Source organism: Sebastes umbrosus, chromosome 17 (assembly GCF_015220745.1).
Source record: "Sebastes umbrosus isolate fSebUmb1 chromosome 17, fSebUmb1.pri, whole genome shotgun sequence".
In the NCBI taxonomy this organism is placed as follows: Eukaryota; Metazoa; Chordata; class Actinopteri; order Perciformes; family Sebastidae; genus Sebastes; species Sebastes umbrosus.
In genome coordinates, this window is record NC_051285.1 from 15,866,867 (window position 1) to 15,889,305 (window position 22,439).

A 22,439-nucleotide genomic window follows, 5' to 3' on the forward strand; every position below is an offset into this window, starting at 1 on the left:
GGGTAACTCCAGTAGCTTAGTCTATGAAAGTGCACTGTGTGCATTATTATCTGATAACAACATTATAATAACAAAATCAACATATATAATAACAACATTATAATAATAATAACTATTATTATTATAATTATGTAATAACAACAACAATAATCATAATTATTATTATTAGTAGTAGTAGTAGTAGTAGTATTGTTATTATTATTATATACAGAACACAGATGCAGTCCAGATGATGTTATTCTCATTCTTATTATTCTTATTATTCTTATTATAAGCTTTACACTGATTTCAGCACGCGCCAGCAGGAGTCTCCTGTTCCCATAGTAACAGGACTTGGGTAGAGCCGTATGTAGAGGGAGTAGCAGCAATACAGTCTTTTTACCGACCGCTCTGATACGTCCAACATTACGCCCTTTCTGCTTTCTTTCCGCGACTGGAGGGTGTTTTCTGCATAAACTAAAATGCCACTAAGAAGTTATATTTGAACATATTGCTGTTAAAAGGTGAGAGAAGCAGCGTTAGAGATCGTTTGTATACCCTAACTCAACTCTCTGTGTCAGACACTCTGCTGTGTCTCAGTGTCCGGAAGTTCTGAGGAGAAAAAAAACGTGAAGAAAGGCATGAAAAAAAGGAGCTGGAAGAAACTTCTGACCAATTTCCCCCGAGCCGATTGAACCATTGTTTTCCTCTCTTAAATCTCACCGAGGGGCCAGTTAACTTGCTTTGCTTTAGCTCTCTAATAACTAGCTGTGTTGCATTAATTGAGCGATGGGTCTACCGACGCTGGAGTTTAGTGATTCTTTCCTGGACAGTCCGGAGTTCAGAGAGAGACTGCAGTGCCATGAGATCGAGCTGGAGCGCACCAACAGGTTTATAAAAGACCTCATCAAAGATGGAAACATGCTCGTATCTTCCCTCAGAAGTAAGTGCACGATGATTCATAATTGTTTTCATGGTAAAAGTGTGTGTGTTACAGTAAGTTACTCAACCAGTTGTCTGCTGCCTGATAACAAGGCAACCAACCCAAGGCCATCAACTCCAACAGAGCCATAGCCTAATATTTAATATACCCACCCCTTTTACCCCCATTTCATGCTTGGAACACGTCATACATTTCTTAATATAGATTACTGACAATACCTGCTACAGTCACATATCATATGTTGCTGGATTCAGCACAGCCATACCATTCCAGCAAACCCTCATTGGTGTTTCTGGGACAATCCCAGCCAAAGCTACCTAAAAGTAAATGAATACATTAATCATAGACCTACCAAATTTGATATTTTTCGCTTATTGTACTTATGTGTTTGTAGTACTATATTTTTACTCAATGAATCAATATATTCACATTCTGTTTCTTTACACATGTAGAGGAACCCCCCTGGCCATCGTCACATCAAATTTGGGATCAATCAGAGCTCGTATTAGGAAATTACATGAGTTTTGGTGTACCATCTCCAATTCGGCCTGGCTTCATTTTGGGCTTTTTTTTATTTATGGGGTTATGTCACAATATCTGTCAATTTAACCACTTTCACAATAAAATATTTGTATACAAGAATCTATTTCATATATGGGAGACCTAAGAGAATATGAAAATCATTGTTGTGCTTTGTTCTATAGGGGTATCTCGAAAACTAAAGCACTTTTGGGGTTCTTCCCTCAGGCCTATAAAGTTACATTAGGCTTTAATAGCCTAATACTTTGTGTTTGGGTGGTATGAGCAGCACAATTTAGGAAGGTAATTACAGTGTTATGTATATGGCTATAGTGTCGAAATACAAGAATAACTTAGATGTTTACCATGATAGGTTAGACCTTACATGCTCTTGTCAGTCTTATATGTTTTTTTGCAATTGGGAGATACAGTTTTTTTTTAACCTAGAGATGAGTAAAATGAAGAATTTATATTTCTATTTCCTTGGCCATCATCATATCTATAATGATTTTGTTTTTCATGTTCTCTGCCACTTGATTATTATTATTATTACATCAAAACTGATCTGCAACTATAACAATCATTTTCATTATCAATTCATCTGTAGGTTATTTTGAGAAAAATCAGAGGCCAAGGTGACATCTTTGCATCTCACTTAAAGTACAAAACTCTAATATAGTCGTCAATGCAATCATATAAAAAGGACAAAAGTGGCAATTCCTCACATTTTGAGAGGCAGGAAACAGCGAATGTTTAGTATTTTTCCTTTATAAATGACTTAAGACTGTCATTACCATGTTTGGTACCTTCTTTTGACAAAAAAGATCAAATAGACACACAACAAACCAGCATTTGGTTGACAGGAATTCTATTATAGTATGCACAAATGCAGTTATGCTGGAAAGTTGTATGTATATTGGTTGCACAGTTTAATGGTGGCTGTCATATTCATATATCATCAGCTAATGAAGACTTTTAAAAAAGTAGGCACCTCCCATTGGATTGTAGTTTCTTTTGATCACCTCCAGTTTAAGCTCAGATACACCTATGCTTTGTAGCTGCTTGCGGTTTCTTTGGCTCACCTGCTGGTTGAGGTCATTGATGTGAACACGGCTGCTGCCAGCCGTACCCACACACACACACACGATGCTTGGTGTGTTTGACTGTTCTGTGACCACCCGGGGTGAAATAACCTGTTCACTGCATTGTTTATATTAAACCTGTGTATTTTTGGCATCATTGGGCAAAAATGTCATAATAACCTTTCAGCATATTGTAATTCAAGTGTTCTGAGAGATAACTAAACTTCTGCACCCAAGATCAAATCTATATAAATAACTTTTTAAATAAATTTTCCTCTAATGCTACCGACTGCTTTTTTAACAGAAACATGCAGTAGGTAGACTGCTATACGTAAGATATCTAAACACATTTTAGATATTGAGAATTAAGGGTCCTCTTATTTTTAACCCTATAAATGACAGGTGTGTAAACATTAATAATTGAGTGTTTGACATGCAAATAAACTTTTCTGTCTTCCAGCTGATGATAATCAAAATTACAGCCCTGCTTGTTCCCCATGTCTACAAACAGTGCTGATGTAAACAGAACTTTTACAGCACCAGAAAACATTAATACTTCGGTCCATATCTTGTGCTTTTAAATAACAATATGGAAAAAACTTAATGCATTGAACTTGACCACAGTTCTTTTTTCCTATTCCCCAGACAGTAATCTGCTATAAACTGCTACTAAAGGACATTTTAATGGTTTTATTATCAGTGTATAATGCGGTGATGTGATTGAAATAGTGCCATAGAGCGGCTAGCGTGTAATGGGGTGTGTGAGTGAGAGAACGCAGCCATGTGGTGCCAAGTGTTCATGCACCTCAGAGAATAAATTAAACTCAATTATTGGAGTGTTGTTTGGACACGTAAACAGTTTTCGGAGACTATTAAGGCTGTCAAGTGGAGTTTGTTGCGGGGTGTGGCTGTTTGTTTACGTCTAATACCTCATGTCTTGGCAGTGGTTGATGTACAAGAGGTTCGTAGGAAAATATATTAATAGTTTATTACAGGAGGAAATAAACTCATGCCTAGAGCATTCTTGTGCATAATGTGGAAATAATGAAACTATGTTAGTTATGGCTATAAAATTGTCGTACCTACTTTAAATGACCAAATGAACTTCTTTCTGTTTTTTTTCTCAGGTCTTTCTCTTGCTGTTCAGCGGTTTTCTCAGTCTCTGCAGGACTTTCAGTTTGAATGTATCGGAGACGCTGAGACTGATGATGAGATCAGTATAGGTAAGATGAAAATGTCCCCAATGATCTAGAAAACAAGAAGTTAAAACGGCAAATATATATCAAATATGATCCACATTTTTTGATGTGTAAAATTTCTTTTGCAGCTCAGTCCTTAAAGGAGTTCTCTCAGCTCTTGAGCACCATGGAAGAGGAGAGAAAACGCCTGGTAAGAAAACATGTTTGTCTGTGAAAGAGAGAGAGAGAATAGAAAGAGAAAATCATTAATGAAATGCAGGTTTGCACTGTACATTCTTTTAAAAATGAGTGACGCAGGGGATGTTTCAAAATTGAGGACATTCTGTTGGCTGTGACCTTGAAAAGAGGCCATTTTAAATTAAAGGCTGGTGGTGTAACATAAGTAGGTCAGCTAACTCTATGTATGTGTTGCATTGTATTTTTAACAATGTAAAGCTTTGTCCTTGTTAATTAATGAGATTTAGGAATGTAAACTATTTTTTCTGTAGAGATATTTATGTCTATTTAAAAAACAGTCCAACAAAACTTTGAATGGATATTACCTAGGGCTGTCAATCAATTAAAATAACTGTGATTAATCACATGATTGTCCATAGTTAATTGCGATTAATCGCACATTAGTCACACATTTTTTTATAGGGAGATTTGTCAAGTATTTAATACTCTCATCAACATGGGAGTGGGCAAATATGCTTGCTTTATGCAAATGTATATATATATATTATTGGAAATCAATTAACAACACAAAACAATGACAAATATTGTCCAGAAACCCTCACAGGTACTGCATTTAGCATAAAAAAATACACTCAAATCATAACATGGAAAACTCAAGCCCAACAGGCAACAACAGCTGTCAGTGTGTCAGTGTTATGGCGTCAACTTTGACAGCCCTAATATTACCAAAAGATTTTTTTTCTATTAATTGTTGTCATTTTCAGACTTTTCTTTGCCTCTGTAAACCATCCATCTCTGCATAAATCAATACAATTACTGTGATTCATAAATGTGTATTGTATCAGGAATAGAACCCAGAGACTTCTGAAGGGCTTAAAGAAATTATACAGAAAGGATTCTCCTTGTTCAAGACATGTTGCTCTGAATGACCGTGCTGATCTGAATACAGCATTAGACCAAAAGCCCCTCCTAAACCAAATTGTTATCACCAAAGTCTGAATCAGTATTTCCACGATTTCAGTTTTACAGTCTCTGTCAGACACTTTTACTTGATGCACCGCTCTGCTTCTTCTTGTCCTAATCTGGGTTTCCCACAAGTCTGATTGACACATTTGTTGTGAACATTGTGCCAGTGGCAGTTTGTGCTCCATGGCGATTCGTAAAAAAACGTCTTTGACTTTACAGACCCTCCATCAACCAGAGGGCTTTGTGTGGGAGTGTTTGGAGTCTGGCACAGTCTGTGTGCAGGCAAACCTCTGCGTATGTGCAATATATGTGCATAGTACGCTACCTTATGCTGCATAGCCCTCTGTCTGTCTGTGTGTGTGTGTGTGTGTGTGTGTGTGTGTGTGTGTGTGTGTGTGTGTGTTTGTGTGTGTGTGTGTGTGTGTGTGTGTGTGTGTGTGTGTGTGAGTGTGTGTGTGTGTGTGGCTTTGTGGCTGTGTGCATGGTCTGGTTACAGAAGAACCATGTGGAATCTATTCTGCCAATTCCCCCGTGAGACTGTGAGCAGAGGCCCGACTGCCTGGGAAAGTCCATAAAAGGGTTCTGTGTGTCTGTGTGTGTGTGTGTGTGTGTGTGTGTGTGTGTGTCTGCTCTCTCTCTCTTTCTTTCTCTGTGTGTATTTTAATTGTGTGCTTTTCCACTGCAACGCTGCAGATAAGTCTGAACCTCTACTAATACCATCATTATTGAGTTAAAGGGCAATTCCAGCGAATGGGTTCCTCTGAAATACCTACCTGTTCAACCAGAAAGGACTATTATTACGATTTGACAATTTCCCTTCAGTCTCTTAGTGTTCAGTTTCACCCTGCATATTGTAATGTGGTGGAAAAAAAGGAGCATACAAAGAAAGGAGACCTTTCTCTTTGGTACTGGCGTGGTACTAAACTGAAGTGAAACTAAAGTCATGATGCAGCCGGTCTGGAAAGCTATTTAGAGTCTAATACTTAAATCAACTAGACAGATCAAAGCAAGACGCGACAGAGACTTGCATTATTTAGACTCATGACTAAAGAGGGCCGAGACCTTGTATAAACACCAGGGCTCTGATAACTGCTAATAGCCTTCCTTATTGCTTGACTCAAGTCTCAACATCAACCACAAGTTTTTCATACATACTGTATGGCCAGTTGCAAAAATATTACCAAAATTGTGTCATAATTATTTTAGGTTTCTAAGGTAGTCTTAAAAATTCACGAGTGGGGTATTTATAGATGTATTTTATGTCGTGGATCAAAACGTAAAAATGTCTTAAGCTTGTTAACCACAGACCTTATTTCAGGCCTCTAACTAAAATCTCTTTAAATAAAAACATTGACTTTGGGACAAGGGAACCAGAAGTGCTAAAATGCTAACTCATTTCTAGGTTTTAGGACTCATTCCTGTAGCACTTAGCTAGCATGCTAAAGATGGTGAACATGGTAAACATCATACCTACTGCGCCACACTGTGTCTAAATGCAGCCTCACTGAGCTGTTAGTATTGGCTGTAAACTTTTAGCCTTGTTTTCTGTGACTTGGATAACAACCATGAGCAAAGTCCATAAAATGCTCAATGATCATGCACATAATGTTCGATAAGCAGTCATAACTTGCTCATAAACTGACTGTAACTGAGGTTTGTGCAGGGCGTTGCTGTGATATTTTAAACAGGAACTAAAGAAAGCACAGGTGCAATATATCCATTGAGAGATATTTGATTCCTGCTGTTTCAGTTTGACCCCTTATCCCCAGCACAAGTAAACTGGAAAAACAAAGTTTGGAAACTTGTGTTTGGTCGATTATTTCTCTGTTGTTACAATGCTAATTGGCATTGTATTTTACATCGTTGGAAAGCCTGTTTATTTACCTTCGCAATGATGTCCAACTTGTAAGGATCATGCATTTGTGGGATGAGCAGCACAGCTGATTATGTGGGTAGCGCCCAAGAAAAATTTGCCAAAATGCTCCGTCAATGGTAAACAGTGTATTCTCCTGTTGGTGTTGACTCTTGTTTTGAGTTGTTTGGTGGATTGGATGATTGAACTCTCTATCAGTAACAAGGAACAAACAAGACATATTGGCTATTTTACACTTTATTCATTTAATACACCGTCAGGAGCCTCAGTAGCGGTGGAAGATCCATACACAGCCACAACAGCCTGGCACCTCCTCCTCATGCTGGTCACCAACCTGGTCACACGTTGCTGTGGGATGGCATTCCATTCCTCAACCAGGATTCACTGCAGGTCAGCCAGCGTGGTTGTGTTGGTCACTCTAACACGTACAGCACGCCCAAGCTGATCCTATAAGTGTTGAATTGGGTTGAGGTCTGGACTCTTGGCCGATCCATTCTCTCTACTCCCACATTGTGGAGGTAGTCTGTGATAACCCTGGCTCTGTGGGGGCGAGCGTTGTCATCTTGGAGGATGAAGTTAGGTCCCAGATTGTGGAGATATGGGATCGCCACTGGCTACAGAATCTCATCCCGATATCTCCCTGCATTGAGATGGCCTTCAATGATGACAAGCCTTGTTTTGCCAGTGAGGGAGATGCCGCCCCACACCATGACACTGCCCCCACCAAAAGCTGTTACTCGATTGGTTCAACAATCAGCATAGCGTTCTCCACGTCGTCTCCAGACTTTGACCCTGCCATCCAACTTTGGCAGACAGAACCTGGACTAATCACTGAACATGATATTCCCCCACATGTTCAGGTTCCATTGTCTGTATTGTCGACACCAGCGCAAACGGGCCTGACGGTGAAGGGCAGTCATTGCAGGCTTCCTGGTAGCCTTATGAGAATACACTGTTTACCATTGGCAGAGCATTTTGGCAAATTGTTCTTGGGCGCTACCCACATAATCAGCTGTGCTGCTCATCCCACAAATGCATGATCCTTACAAGTTGGACATCATTGCGAAGGTAAATAAACCGGCTTTCCAACGATGTAGAATACAATGCCAATTAGCATTGTAACAACAGAGAAATAATCGACCAAACACAAGTTTCCGAACTTTGTTTTTCCAATATATTTAGATACAACAAATTGGTGAAGTTGGCGATAGATTAACATCATATTTGCGTCTTGATTTGAAATATTTTGAAATCCTCTGAATGCAACACAGGGACATTCTAGTTATAGGATTGAATTTGACCTTTTTGTTTTTGTTTAATGTCAACATCTACTATCAAATCAAGTAAAAATGTCAAGAATTGTGCCTCTTATGGGCACAAAATTGTCACAAAAATAAAGGACAAGCATCTATTTAGCAATCAGATTCAACAAAAACACTGAATTCACCACTTACAGCCCGCATGGAACAGTTATTAGTTGTTGCCGATCCTATTTACTGGATACACTGAGCTGACTGTTCTGTGTTTTTCCTCTCTCAGATCCAGAACGCAGACGATGTGTTGATCTCACCACTCGAGAGGTTTCGTAAGGAGCAGATTGGAGCTGTTAAGGTACAGCTGCAATTGTTAAAATCAAAGGGTAACGAAAGCTTAACACAAAATAACTGAACCAGTTAACTTTTGCTTTGACTCACAGGTTATATTCAAGACTTCACACAGTCTCTATTGAGGTTTTAACAAGGCCAATATGTGAAGTTCAGTTCAGTTCATTAAAGCTGGAGTAGGCAGATTGGAGCAAATATGATTTAAAAAAAGTTTTTTTTTAATAAAATGGACACTATGTCCTGACAGTAGTGCATGAGACAGGTAATCTGAAAAAAATAATATGCCTCTGTGTCCTCCGGTGAAAACAACTAATCAGAGCCGAGCTGGAGCCTGTGGTCTCTGAGCAGCTGTCAATCACTTGCAAACTCCGAACAAACGGTCAAACTAGGCAGCGCTGATCAAATATGAATCAATATTCTGTTACTGTAATGCCTATTTCTCACATAAAATGTCTTCAGAAACATCTTGTAGTGTACTGTTTAGCTGTAAAATGAGAAAGTTTGTGTCCCGACAGCCATGTTGAGATCAGTTGAGGAAAATCAAGGAACGGAGCAAACTTTGAATGAACAGCAAATAGGAACGGTCTCTCTCTGAAATGACCTGTGATTGGCCAAAGTCCCCCGTCAGCCTGAAAACAGAGCCATGAGGAGGTGCAGAAGTCTAGTTTCCTCACAGAAAACTTACTATATATATATACATGTATACTAATACTGAATTACACTTGAATTACAATATGCTGAAAGGTTATTATGGAATTTTTACCCAATGATACCAGAAATATTCGGCCTACTGCCGCTTTAAGCATGCTGTGTGTGTTAGTTATCTAACACTGTAGGTGGTGATCAGACAGATTGTCCTGCTCTGGTCTGGTCCCAGTCAGTCTCCCAGTCAGGGGTCAGAGAATCTAATTCGTTCAGATAAACGATGCATCACAATCCAGAGTCAGTAACGAGGTCATGGGAACGAACGCTGGGAGGGAAGACGGAGAGATAGTTGAACTCAGTTAGGCAGTATAAACACAAAGTGAGTCTGGTGTCTGGTTTCAGCAGCTGTCTCAAGTCTTATAATTCAGTTTATCTCATCGCATTTTCTCTTCGCTTACTCTCAGACCAAAATAAAAGATAGCAGTGGTATGCAGTAGCCAAAAAATAGAACTGGTCACAGCTCTGACTAACCCTGAAAGTAAAACCACAGCTCATTTCTCAATGTTGATCGAAGCAACTCCTCAGCCTGTAGAATGTAGCAGGAGTGTGTGAGCAGCACATCCTCAAACTGATGTTGTTGAGCAACAAAGAGCGGTTGGACATGTGAAGTTCGGGGCTGCAGCTGTTTTTGGAAAATGGCTGTTGTCCTAAATATTTTGGCAGTGTCTCTTCATTTAGATTATTAACGGTCCCTCTGTAGCAACCTCACTGTGGCCTCACTGCTTTGTGGTATTTTCAGCCCCGCTAGCAGCAGGGCTCTGAGTAGGACAATGCTGGTCTTAGGGTCAGTTAGTCGGACCATAAAATCTATTTTCATGTGATATTTCAAAATGAAGTCATTATTTATATGAGTAATTCAAATTTCTCATTCTTTTGTGGTTACACCACTTGACTTTTCTGGAGCATTCAGTCTTACCTTTTGTAAAAAGAAATGGTGCAAATGTCATTTCTAATTACATGAAACCAACATGAATTCAAAATGTACATTTTAACAAACATGATACATGTTTTTAAAACAGGTATTTAAAAGATTTTTGAAATGCTCATCTAGTACCACTGTATGGCTATAGACTGTTAGTCTTGTTTTTATTAATTTATTTATGTTACTTACCTATTTTCTTGATCAGTTATTTACTGATTTAAATAATAAATTTGCTAGTTTTACACCATTCTGTCTATTTGATTTAATTATTAAGTTCTTGTATGGCTGCTTGTGCAATAACAATATATATTAATGGATTTGAGAAGTTTTTGAACAAAAAATTGTTTTGTAGAAAAACATGTTTATATTCCTCAAAATAAAGTATCATAAAACATATCATTTTGACATTAGTATCTCAACTAAGGTATAGTATTTGCACTGGTATTGAAAAATGTCCCAGTGAAAGACATGTAAGGGACTGGGGAAAGGGACATATATTCAAGTGTGACATTCTCTCTGTTTTATGTAAAAAAAAAAAAAAATTTAAAAAGTGAATTTAAAGAGCTTTATTAGCAGATGTAAGAATTCACAGGTTTGCTTTTGTTTGTTGTTAATGTCCTCTCTACATCCCCGTCTTCCTAAGGAGGGAAAGAAGCAGTTTGACAAGGAGACGGAAAGGTACTACTCTGTTATGGAGAAACACCTCAGCCTGTCCTCCAAAAAGAAGGAGTCACAGCTACACGAGGTAAATCGTTGCACTCCTGAAAATGTACACCAAGTTCCTCCCACGTGTGTTAGGTAACAAAAAGCACTGTATGGGTGTTGTGTCTGTTTTTGTTGCAGGCTGATTCGCAGATGAGTAAGGACAGGCAGGTTTTTTATGATGCATCGCTGCAGTATGTCTTCAAGATCCAAGAAGTGCAGGAGAGAAAGAAGTTTGAATTTGTGGAGCCGGTGAGTTCACATACATACATTATGATAATTTATATATAAGGGCTGTCAAAGTTAACGCTATAATAACACGTTAACGCGGATTTGTTTTAACGCCACTAATTTCTTTAATGCATTAATGTAATCAATCTTTTGGAGGTTGTAGTGGGCTTAATTTTAAAGTTAGAGTGAAGATACTGGCATCATATGAAACTACAAAACCTAAGGAATCCATTGGTACCATGTCATACTAGCAAAAGAAGGCTAAATAACATTCCAAACTGCTGCTAAATTTTGGCAAGGAAAAACTGCCATGGCCATTTTCAGTGGGGTCCCTTGACCTCTGGCCTCAAGATACAGATAAAAAAATGATAAAAAATGTGTGATTAATTTGCGATTAATCACGATTAACTATGGACAATCATGCAATTTTAATCGATTGAGAGCTCTAGTTTATATGCATCTTTAGCACAATTTAACTGAGCTGCTGGGCCTTCACAGCTCAGTAGAAGGAAAACACAATCACCGATACACAACGTTTCATCACAGGAAAATATGACTAATGAGTCTATTTTGTGCTGCATGTAAACAATGAAGTGAACATTAAGTCATGATTGCAGCCAAGCCAGTAATGATCATGTGTGTGTGTGCATACAGACACGGTCATGGAGGGACAACTAAGCCAGGTTCTGAAAAACACACATTACACACACTGTTTGGTCGCTGATAAAAACCTTTCTAATGATAGATATCAGTAAAGCCCACTTCCTGTTGCTGTAGGAGCACTTCCTGCATGGAGATCTCTTCCGCCTGACAGGGAGGGAAACTCTTTGTTGTAGAGTAAATAAGGGCAGCAAACCAAACAACAGGCAGAGTTAGTTTTTTTTTTTCTCCTATAGAGGCCATTTCGATTGAATGAGCAGATGACAGACAATCACTCTTTTCTAATCCTCTCATTATACTCTACACTCCCAAGACCCCAGCTAACATGTTTCCTGCGGATTTTTCCCTCTGATCTCCAGCTATTAGCCTTCCTGCAGGGTTTGTTTACGTTCTACCATGAGGGCTACGAGCTGGCCAGTGAGTTTGAACCCTACAAGCAGCAGCTTCAGTTCAACCTGCAGAATGTAAGTGTGTACAGTATGTTTACTACAAACCTCTAGACCAAACATGGACCAGATATCACTTGTTTTATCTGGTCTACCTGCCTATCAAGCCATTAAGAGAAAGTATTTTGAAAATCAGTTCCAGATGCATCTGGCATTACCTCTCCCAAAGTGAAAACCTCTGAAGATTGTTTATGTTTCATAAACTGTAAATATGTACGCAAGCCTCCTGTCAGTTCAGTTTCTTATGTATGTTGATAAGGCTCGCAATAACTTTGAAAGTACGCGTGCTGAGGTTGAGAGGTTGATGAAGAGGATCCGGTCCGCAGAAGAAGACTTCAAAGCCCCCAGTTGCTTTACCATGGAGGGATATCTGTATATACAGGAGAAACGTGAGCTACACAAAAAAATCATAATTTCTCCTCTGTCAGTCTCTCTCTCACTTTTGCCTCTAGTTTTTGTTTTGTTAAAACACATACACTCGGGCGCCTGGGTTAGTTCAGTTGGTAGAGCGGGCGCCCATGTAACAAGGCTTGGTCCTGACCGCGGCGGCCCGGGTTCGAATCCGGCCTGTGGCCCTTTCCGCATCCACTCTCTCTCCCCCCTTTCCAAGACTCTATCCACTGTCCTCTCAATAAAAATGGAAAATGCCCCCAAAAAAATAACTTTAAAAAAACAAAACACATACACTCATACACAAGTGCACCTGCGTGAATGTGTGTTGTGCATTATAGGTCCATTGGGCAGTGTGTGGACCAGATATTACTGTACTTATGAAAAAAGCTCCAAGATGTTCACCATGAGCAACACAGAGGCCAGACCAGCCAGCAGACAGGTGAGCTGCTAGCACAGATGAATAACCATAAATGTTTTAGCCCATTTACTAAAAATCATTAAGCATTAAAATATATACTACGGAAATCAACTTATAAAACCCCTAAGTTACATTTTTGTCATATGGTAATGTAGTTTTAAGCAGGAAACACAATTTTGTTTTGGAACTTCCCACAAGCACTTGAATGCACCAGCAATAAAACTTTCAAAACAGTCTCTACTAATGGCAATATCATGTTATTGATAACATTCGGCCACTAGGTGTTGCATTCTCCCTCCCCATTCCGTTGCATTCACTTCACAACAAATGGTTGCTAGTTTGTTGCACAGCCTGCATATTTATGGTCGAGTGGAGTGACTCAGACAGACAAGTGATGTCTGTGTCAATTGATGAATCTTTCGTGGTAGAGTATAAGTCATTTTGCAACATTTAGCTTTAGGCCTACATTATTTAATATTTCTCAGTCGGCCACCCACTTCTAAATCCCTTCTGATGCGCATCTTCATTATACATTGTTTGAGGGAACTATAACGTTAGGTAACTGGACACAACCGTCACTAATGCTAAGATGCTAACGTATCTTCTCAGGGATTGAAGCTGTTATTTTTCTCATTTTGACAATCTAACCGGTGACAACTCGTTATTTAAAGGACCAGTGTGTAACAATTAGGGGGATCTATTGGCAGAAATGGAATATGATATTAATAATTATATTTTCTTAAGTGTATAATCACCTGATAATAACAATCATTATGTTTTCGTTACCTTAAAATGAGACGTTCATATCTACATAGGGAGCGGGTCCCCTCTCGACGGAGTCGGCCATGTTGCACTGCCATGTTTCTACAGTAGCCCAGAACGGACAAACCAAACTCTGTTAACTTTTCCTGATTGGGCCGGAGTCCATATCGTTACTCGCTCCCGTCACTGCTGCTCTCTCTGTCTTGTTTCACCTCTCACTTCCCATGTATATGCACACTCTAAGCGCTGGTTCTACTCCAAATGACCTACGCTACTCTCACAACAACTGGCTCTAAGAGGGCCATTCGCGTTTTCGCTTTGGCCACTGTAGCTCTCCAACATGCTGTTTGGACGCAAATTGAATAGTGGGAAGTATATAGATGGCGGGCTAAAACATGCAAAAACACCAGTTCTGTCCTAAAAGTAGTGAGCAACACTGTTTCGTTGCTACAATATCAAAAGCTCAGACTTTGTGAGGGTCCTTACGAGACCTTAATGCCACATGTCAAATGCATATTGCAAACACATCTCTCTGTTAACAGAACGGCGTGGTGAATGGTACACCCGAGATGTTCAAGCTGCGTTCGTGCGTCAGAAGGAAGACAGATTCAATCGACAAACGCTTCTGCTTCGACATCGAGGTGGTGGAGAGGTGAGAGGGGAAAGATAACTGAGAGACAACTGTGTGTTCGTAACACATGACCATCTATGGAATAAATACATTGAGATATGGCTGCTGTTGGATTGTAATCAGATAAAATGATCTGTTTCTCTGCAGGCATGGCGTCATCACCCTGCAAGCACTCTCTGAGGCCAACAGGCGGCTTTGGATGGAGGCAATGGATGGAAAAGAACCTGTATGAATAAATCCACCATTAAATAAGGCTAATATAGATACATAATCGTTTGAAATGTCATACTAACACATACTTGCATATTTTTTCCTTTCTTTGTTCAGATTTACACTCTGCCGTCTTTGCTCAGTAAAAAGGAGGAGAGTAAGTATCTTACTTTATGTTGTTCTTGATTTAATTCAGTAGATTCTATTTATTTATTATCTATTAATATGTCTTGCAAGGTATCTGATGTTTAGGTAAAAATGTGTTGTTTTTTTACAGCATTTCTCAACGAGGCAGGCTCCAACTTTGTTAAGAAGTGTATTGAGCTGGTTGAAACAAGAGGTATTCCTCCTCCTTAAAATGTTAATATGAGAAAAACAATTCTAATGAGTATTTATTTTGCACATTGTTGATTTATCACGTATGTTAAAACATGTCTGTATGTGTGTGTGTAGGCATTACAACCCTGGGACTGTACAGGACTGGAGGAGTCAACTCCAAAGTGCAACGATTGATGACGAGTGTATTTGGTAAGAAGCGCCCCGCTTTCTTCTGTACTATGTTATTTTCCTGTATGGGGGAGATTTATTTCAGCACTTCTGTATTTAAATATCCATCACTACAGATAAATCATTTCTTATCTTCTTTCCTGTAGCATCCACAGCTCCCTCTGACATGCAGCTGGACGCAGACACCTGGGACAACAAGACCATCACCAGCGGCCTAAAGAATTACTTCAGGTAACATGCAGTACAAAGTTTTTGAATAACACTTCACGTGAAATATGAATTGATGATTTCTAATGTGCGTGCAGGTGTCTGGCAGAACCAGTACTGACCTACAGGCTGCATAAAGAATTCATCAAGGCTGCAAGTAAGGTCCCTTACTGCCTCTGTTAAGACACAATCTGTGGTTATTTCAAGTGTTTTGATTGATTTCACGACCTTACACATTGTATATCATGTAAACAGAAGCACATTATTGATCATATTCCTCCCTCTGTGCTCTTTCCTTGTTTCACAGAGTATGATGACCAGAAGTATAGAGTGAGAGCGATTCATGCTCTTGTACACAAACTACCAGAAAAAAACAGAGCAATGTTGGACATCTTAACCAACCACCTCCACAAGTACGTACATATTAACGCTACCGTGCTTTTATTGTTCAATACCTTGAAAATGTCCCTTATCTTATCTTATGTTCCTAAAAACATATTTGAAAATGCTTTACTCAGTGTTTTTTTTTCTAGATTTATGGAAATACTCTTTTAGGAAATTTTGGCCCAAAACTGTTTTTTTTTTTACTTCAATTTCATTTCCAGAGCAGAACTTGGAAAATATTTAACTTAGGAACTTCAAATTTGGTATGAGGGTTGACAGTGTGGTTAGTTGTGCCTTTTGGGCGTTAGAAGTCCAGAGTGCCCAAAATTTCTGAAATTCTTCCAAAAGGGCAAAAACCTTTAGCCCTACCTTAGCAGGGGTCAAGCAGTGCGTGGGAGTATGTGAGCCATGCTCACTTTTGCCTTGTTATGACTGTACTGTACTGTACTTAGCTTTTACTGACCCCTTATCGTCGTTGCAAAGGAACTATGTACTTTCCTTCAATGACTCTGCATGGTGTTATCTATTATGTAGTTGACGTAGTGTGTTGTGTCAATGTCTTTGTCAGTTTTTTTTGTGCATGTCTTTGTTTATGGTGGCAAACCAGTTTTCCCTTTGGGGATTAATAAAGTTAATCCTATCCTATCCTATATTTCCAATATTCTGTCAAACAATTAGACAAGAACGTCAGCCTCACACCATAAATCCCTTTTTGGTTTCATTAGAGATGTCTGTCGATTGATTTGACTGGAAGGAAGGCAAAATGTATAACATTGATTGGTTACAACATTCTATGAAATGTTGAAGAGTAATATCCATACATGAAATTTATGGCTAGCAGGATAAGTCATTCCAAACTGCAAAGCTTACTAAGAATACCTTTACGGATCACAGTTAAAATTGATACCTTTTAAGGAATGTTTATTTGCTTTAGCTGCTTCGAGTAGAGGCACAGATCTCAAAGAAAAATATCACAAATAACTATGATGGGAAATATATTAACATTGACATATGCTGGTAGCTAAACTAGCAGGAGTACATGTACGGAAACTTGGGTTGCGATTGCTTTTTGAAATCTTTAGCTTATTTGTATTTCTGTTGCATTTTACAGTTTATTTAAGCTCCTGTTCACTTATTTCTTTGATATATGATAAAAATGCATGCTCATCATTCGCGTGTGTGTGTGCAGGGTGTCCTCTCACAGTGAACAGAACATGATGACTGTGTCCAACCTGGGAATGATCTTCGGTCCCACGTTGATGAGGTCGCAGGAGGAGACGGTGGCCGCCATGATGAACATCAAGTTTCAGAACATTGTGGTGGAGATCATCATTGAAAACCACCACAAGGTACGCTCAAAAATACACACACATACACACTCACACATACATAAACATACACACACCTAACAGACATTTATGTTCCTGCCAGATCTTTGGTGAGGCCCCAGACCTGTCAGTGCCGTTACCTCAGGCTCCGTCCTCTCGGTCGACTCCTCGGAGGAAACAAGGCCATCTGTCTTTCGTCTGGAAAGAGGAAGGCCCGTCTCATCCCTCCGGCTCTCTGCCTTGCAGACAACGACAGTGAGTCTCTCTGTAACCTACAGCTCCTTTATGTTGTCACTCATGAATACCTTTTCTTTCTTAACATTTATTTGATTGTTTATTGCTGTTAGTATAGCTAATGAACAATCCATTATTATTATTATTATTATTAGGATCAAACCAGCAGTTCTTAAGCAAAAAAGTTTGTGTTTAAAAAAAGATAAAAGTTTGTAGCCGTTTCTCCGTTCAAGGCCCAAAGAGGTCAAATTAACCATTACAAACAGATGGCTCAAATCAAGCAATCTGATTGGTTCATAACCGTGATATAATAACCACATACCACGGCTATGACGTCTAATTCCTTTGCACTTTCAGTATTACTCCGCGTTTGAGAAAAAAACGTTAGACTATGTGTTGTTATGGTTGCATAGCGACAGGGTCTCGGGGGGATCAGTTCTGTCAACACAGAACAGGTTACAGATACAAATGAACAAATTTAGCTGTTAAAACCTGCTATAAAAATGGAAACATTTAAGGTTAACGTCTATGGAGGAATGGATCGAGCAGTGCCCATCTCCAGAAGAAACATCCTCCGGCTAAACGACATGTAGCCCTACGTAAAGAGGAGGTTCCACAATGTTGCCCAGAATATGCAAGCAAGCAGTGAATGAATATAACACTAGCCTGTGATGAAACAAGAAATAGACTAGCCACTACTGTACATTCCATAGAAACCACTGTTTCATAGCAACTGCCTTAGTATGTGCAGGCGGCCCAGGAGGGCCTATTTTATTGTGAACTGTATCATTTATTCCTAAAAAAAACTATTTCAATTGGAATGTGTCTATAAGTTTCATATTTCCATACTTGATAACCGTTTTATAAAAGCAATAGCTCACTTCAGGCCATGATATATTGTGATTATATCACAGCTTTTGGACGTTGTTCGGCCCGACGCAAAGTATGTGTCACAACATACCATGGCCTGTCATGAGCGATTGCTTAAATATTTCATAAAAAAGCAAAGATTAGAGAATAATCCAATACAATTTTGTGTAGAGTAATTCTGTTAATAATCTCAAATTTGACTGCTTGACTGTAACATATACACAAATAGGTTAATGGGCTAATAAAATAGCAGTGGGACGGACTAACCTTGATGTTGTCATTTTAGTCTCTTAATCATGTGACTTGTTTCCATTCCTCCCTCCAGGTGACACCTTCAGTAGCAGCCCCAGCACAACTCCGATGGGCAGCCAGGAGTCTCTGTCCTCACACTCCTCTGAGAAGAACGCATTGTCTCAGACCTCTCCTCCGTCCTCTCCTGCTGCAGAGCCCGGCTCGTCCTCCACAGCGCCGGTGTCTCCTCCTGTGGCTTCCTCCTGCGTCCCGTCCCACAACTCCTCCAACGGGAAGGATCAGAAACACCCGACGGACAGCAACGCCTCCCCTCACCTTACGCCTTCCTCTTCCTGGACATCCTCCCAGCTCAATGCGGCCCAGCAGACTTCCTCTGTGTCCTCCTCCATGTCCTCTTTGCTCTCCACAGAGAGGAGTCTGTCTGTCAAAGGAAACTCCACTGCCTCCTTGTCATCTGTAAAAGAGTCAAGATCTCCTTCCATAGCCTCCTCGTCCACTGCCTCCATCCAGCACTCTTCGGTGGAGCGCGCCTCCTCTCTCGGGGAGGGTCGACCTGTTCAGAGAGTGTCGTCCGTCTCCTCTATTAAGAGCACTCATTCAGTCGATCAAAGAGATGCATCCAGCGCCTCCTCCGCTGTCACAGAAACCAGAGTGACGGACTCTACCTCTCCTTCTCGGCAGCACAGAAAACCTTACAGGACTGCGTCCTCCTCCTCTTCCTCCTCCTCTTCATTATTCCCCTACCGGCTTTCCACATCTTCCTCTCTCACCTCCCTACACATCTCTGAGGGTGCGTACGTCTCTGTGGGAGAAAGAGTGATGACAGTGAGATCTGCCACTTCCCTGTTTATGTTTGGTTCTGATTTCGTTGTGTTTCTATCGCAGATTATAAAAGCTGTCATGGATCGGTACAGAGTCTCATGTCGCTGGACCAACAGGAGGCAACAATCAAGCGTAAACCTGCACACGTCCGCTGTGGCTCCGATCTGACCCTGATACGCTCTGCAGCCGCCTCATCCAGCAACGGTTACCAGAAGCCTGCATCAGTGTAAGTGTCTCGTTACTCGCTCTCGATGCCGCCGCTCTCTCTCTCTCTCTTGCTTCATCACTCACTTCCCACATACACACACACTCTACTCACTGGCTCTGCTCCAGATGGCTCTAGAGAGGGCCATTGGCGTTTTCGTGTTGGCCATCGTAGGTAACCTTGTGCTTCAGCTTTTGATCCATGCTCTCCGAGAAGGAAAATACATACAGATCTTATTGGATAGTTTATCCCAGGAGAAAACAAGAGCACATGGCTGACTAAAGAAACAGCTCCACTGGTTCGGTTTTGCTGAAACCTAGTGTTATGACAAATGCTGGCAGTATAAATGGCTTTTAAAAAGAAAATATTTTGATGAAGAGTGGCAAAGTAAGGAAAGGTCACATTTTTAAACTTTAAAACGTCAAAACATTGTACAAAATAAGTTCAATTGACATGAAAATGGAAACACAAATCAGGCATTCCTGTGAATCAAGCTGGCTGGCTTAACATCAAAGGGATACAAATGTTTTTTCCACGATTTTTAACTGTGATTTGTGATTTTCGACCTCATTGGTCTGATTCCAGGAATGATTACTTGTTTTGGATTGGCTCAAGATCTGCCTGCATTATTTAAGAAGAAAACTGTTCAGCTGTTTTGTTTTTAGATGCTGAGAGTGACACACTCACTCACTCTGTTGGTAACAACTGGAAATGATCTCATGGAATGTATTCAGAGCTAATTTTGTGTTTGTGTGTTACAGATTATCAGTCAGACTGCCGCAGCGTGAGAGTTCAGTGTTCTCCTCAGCATTAGACATATGTCCAGGAAGGTATGTTGATGAGCTTGTTTGTGGAACAACTTTTTTAGTTTTGAAGCTATCACTTGTCAGTAGTAAGTCATTGAAACCTGCACAAGCAAAGTAATACATATTAATAAATTAAATCCTCCTTCACTCACTTCCTAAATCTGTTTTTCCTAGGGATGCAAAAGCTCTTTACTCCTGTGAGGCAGAGCACAGCCATGAGCTCAGTTTTCCACAGGGGGCGCTGTTCTCAAATGGTAAGAAAACCACTCAATCTGTATCTGGAGACATTATCTGGATAGTGACATCCGGTACATGTGTCTCTACATTTACACCTGGTATTTAAATAGAATGTGGTGTTCAGGAGCCACATTTGTGAAAGTGTGTTTTTGATTTATTCTTAAATGTAATCTGAAGATCATTCTCATTATTATGTATATGTTTTGCTGATTTATTCTTTTATAAATATTCTGTCTTGTTTCCTAACTGTCAGTGTTTCTCTCAAAATCTTAAAATACTTAAAAGTTAGAAAAATGTTACCCACTTTAATTTCCTGTAATTCATTGTGAAGTAACTTTTTTTTCTTATTAGGGCTGTTCAAAATATACCTTAAAAGGAGATTTGTCAAGTATTTAATACTCTTATCAGCATGGGAGTGAGCATGTATGTATATAGTTATGACTGGAAATCAATTATCAACACAAAACAATGACACAAATATTGTCCAGAAACCCTCACAGGAACTGCATTTAGCATAAAAATATGCTCAAATCATAACATGGCAAACTCAAGCCCAACAGACAACAACAGCTGTCAGTGTGTCAGTGTGCTGACTTGACTATGATTTGCACCAAACTGCATGTGATTATCATAAAGTGGGCGTGTCTGTAAAGGGGAGACTCGTGGGTACCCGTAGAACCCATTTACATTCACACATCTTGAGGTCAGAGGTCAAGGGACCCCTTTGAAAATGTCCATGCCAGTTTTTCCTCGCCAAAAATTTAGCGTACGTTTGGAGCGTTGTTTAGCCTCCTTCACGAAAAACTAGTATGACATGGTTGGTACCAATGAATTCCTTAGGTTTTCTAAAAATTGCAAGTTGCATTAATGCGTTAAAGAAATTAGTGGCATTAAAACAAATTTGCGTTAACGCGTTATCTAACGTTGACAGCCCTAAATTTAATATGAAGTTTAAATATTGCTTGGCTTTGGCCTTTATATCAAGGATCCAGCATTGGGACAGTTGCAGTTTATTGTTAACGTCGCTTGTTCAGGGAGTTTTGAGGAAGTGTACAACTCACTGTAAATCTGTGTTATCCTAACACAACCAGCAGGAAACTACATTAACTAGTCTAACATTTGCTTAGAAGTTGTGTATGGGTTTCAGATTTATGGGTGTCGGTGTGAGTCATTATAGAAGATGAAAATGGTTTTATTGTTTTATGACTTGCTGACGTGAGTTGTTTGTGTGTGCAGTGTACTCGTCTGTGGAACCAGGTTGGCTTCAGGCGACGTACAACGGCAGAACAGGCCTCATACCTGATAACTACATCACGTACATGTGACAGACCCGATGATGTCATCACCACATCACTGAATAACACAAAGATCTAACTTAGACTTTAGGGATCTAACAGTGCATGCAGTAAAACTCTGCTGATCAAAGATATAATATATTCATCATGTAACTGTGACTGATATTACTGAACTACTGGGCCTGGATATGAATGACGCGTGTACTGTATGTATATCTGACTACTATATGTGAACCATGTTAGGTGTTATTAACTAGCTTATAATACAGTAGATGTTACAATCTGACTTGTTGTCTGCCTTAATCAACGTTATCATGCAGCTCCTCTTTTATGTTTGTGTTCAACTTCATGAAATGTGTCTGTAAGGTACATGGAAACAGTATTTTTCTATCATTCCTGGTAATTTATGTGTTAATTATCATATTAATGTTATAGCTGTGTTTCCAGAGATGAAGTGTTCACACCTCTGTGCCTGAAACAGTATGAACTGGTGATCTAAGACTGAATCCTGCCGCTGCACCCAATTCGACTGTTATCAGGCCATTAAATAGGCATCATCAGTCGCTATAAGCACCATAGATGTGGGTCATTAGGGGCCTACTATGCCTACTTTGTAAAAGTGAAACTTAAAAGAAACACGTTCTAACATGTTGTAAAACTGAATGAAACGTCATGTTTTAAACACAAACAAAAAGGGTTATTTAGGTTTAGGTCACAAAACTACAACTTATTTAGGTTTAGTCCACAAAACTACAACTTATTTAGGTTTAGGCAACGAAACTACAATTCCTTAAGGTTTAGGCAAAAAAAAAAAGTAAATTTTAGGGAAAAACATTGTGTTTTGAGTTTAAATAACTACGAACACAAAGA

The 22,439-nt window shown here is 39.6% G+C and overlaps 1 protein-coding gene across 1 annotated transcript; it reads left to right on the plus strand.

The window, feature by feature from the left end:
• The first annotated feature begins 768 nt into the window (after positions 1 to 768).
• On the plus strand, positions 769 to 22,216 carry arhgap42a (Rho GTPase activating protein 42a). Its single transcript, XM_037747756.1, is given in 25 exon segments — positions 769 to 922; positions 3,651 to 3,746; positions 3,851 to 3,912; positions 8,278 to 8,349; positions 10,613 to 10,714; positions 10,813 to 10,923; positions 11,922 to 12,026; positions 12,268 to 12,397; positions 12,740 to 12,840; positions 14,124 to 14,233; positions 14,360 to 14,438; positions 14,540 to 14,579; positions 14,700 to 14,762; positions 14,876 to 14,950; positions 15,076 to 15,160; positions 15,235 to 15,293; positions 15,444 to 15,549; positions 16,710 to 16,869; positions 16,952 to 17,023; positions 17,025 to 17,103; positions 18,278 to 18,994; positions 19,090 to 19,252; positions 19,993 to 20,061; positions 20,212 to 20,291; positions 21,511 to 22,216. Coding segments are annotated over 25 exon segments (2,979 nt in total). The 3' UTR covers positions 21,600 to 22,216.
• The last annotated feature ends 223 nt before the right edge of the window (positions 22,217 to 22,439 follow it).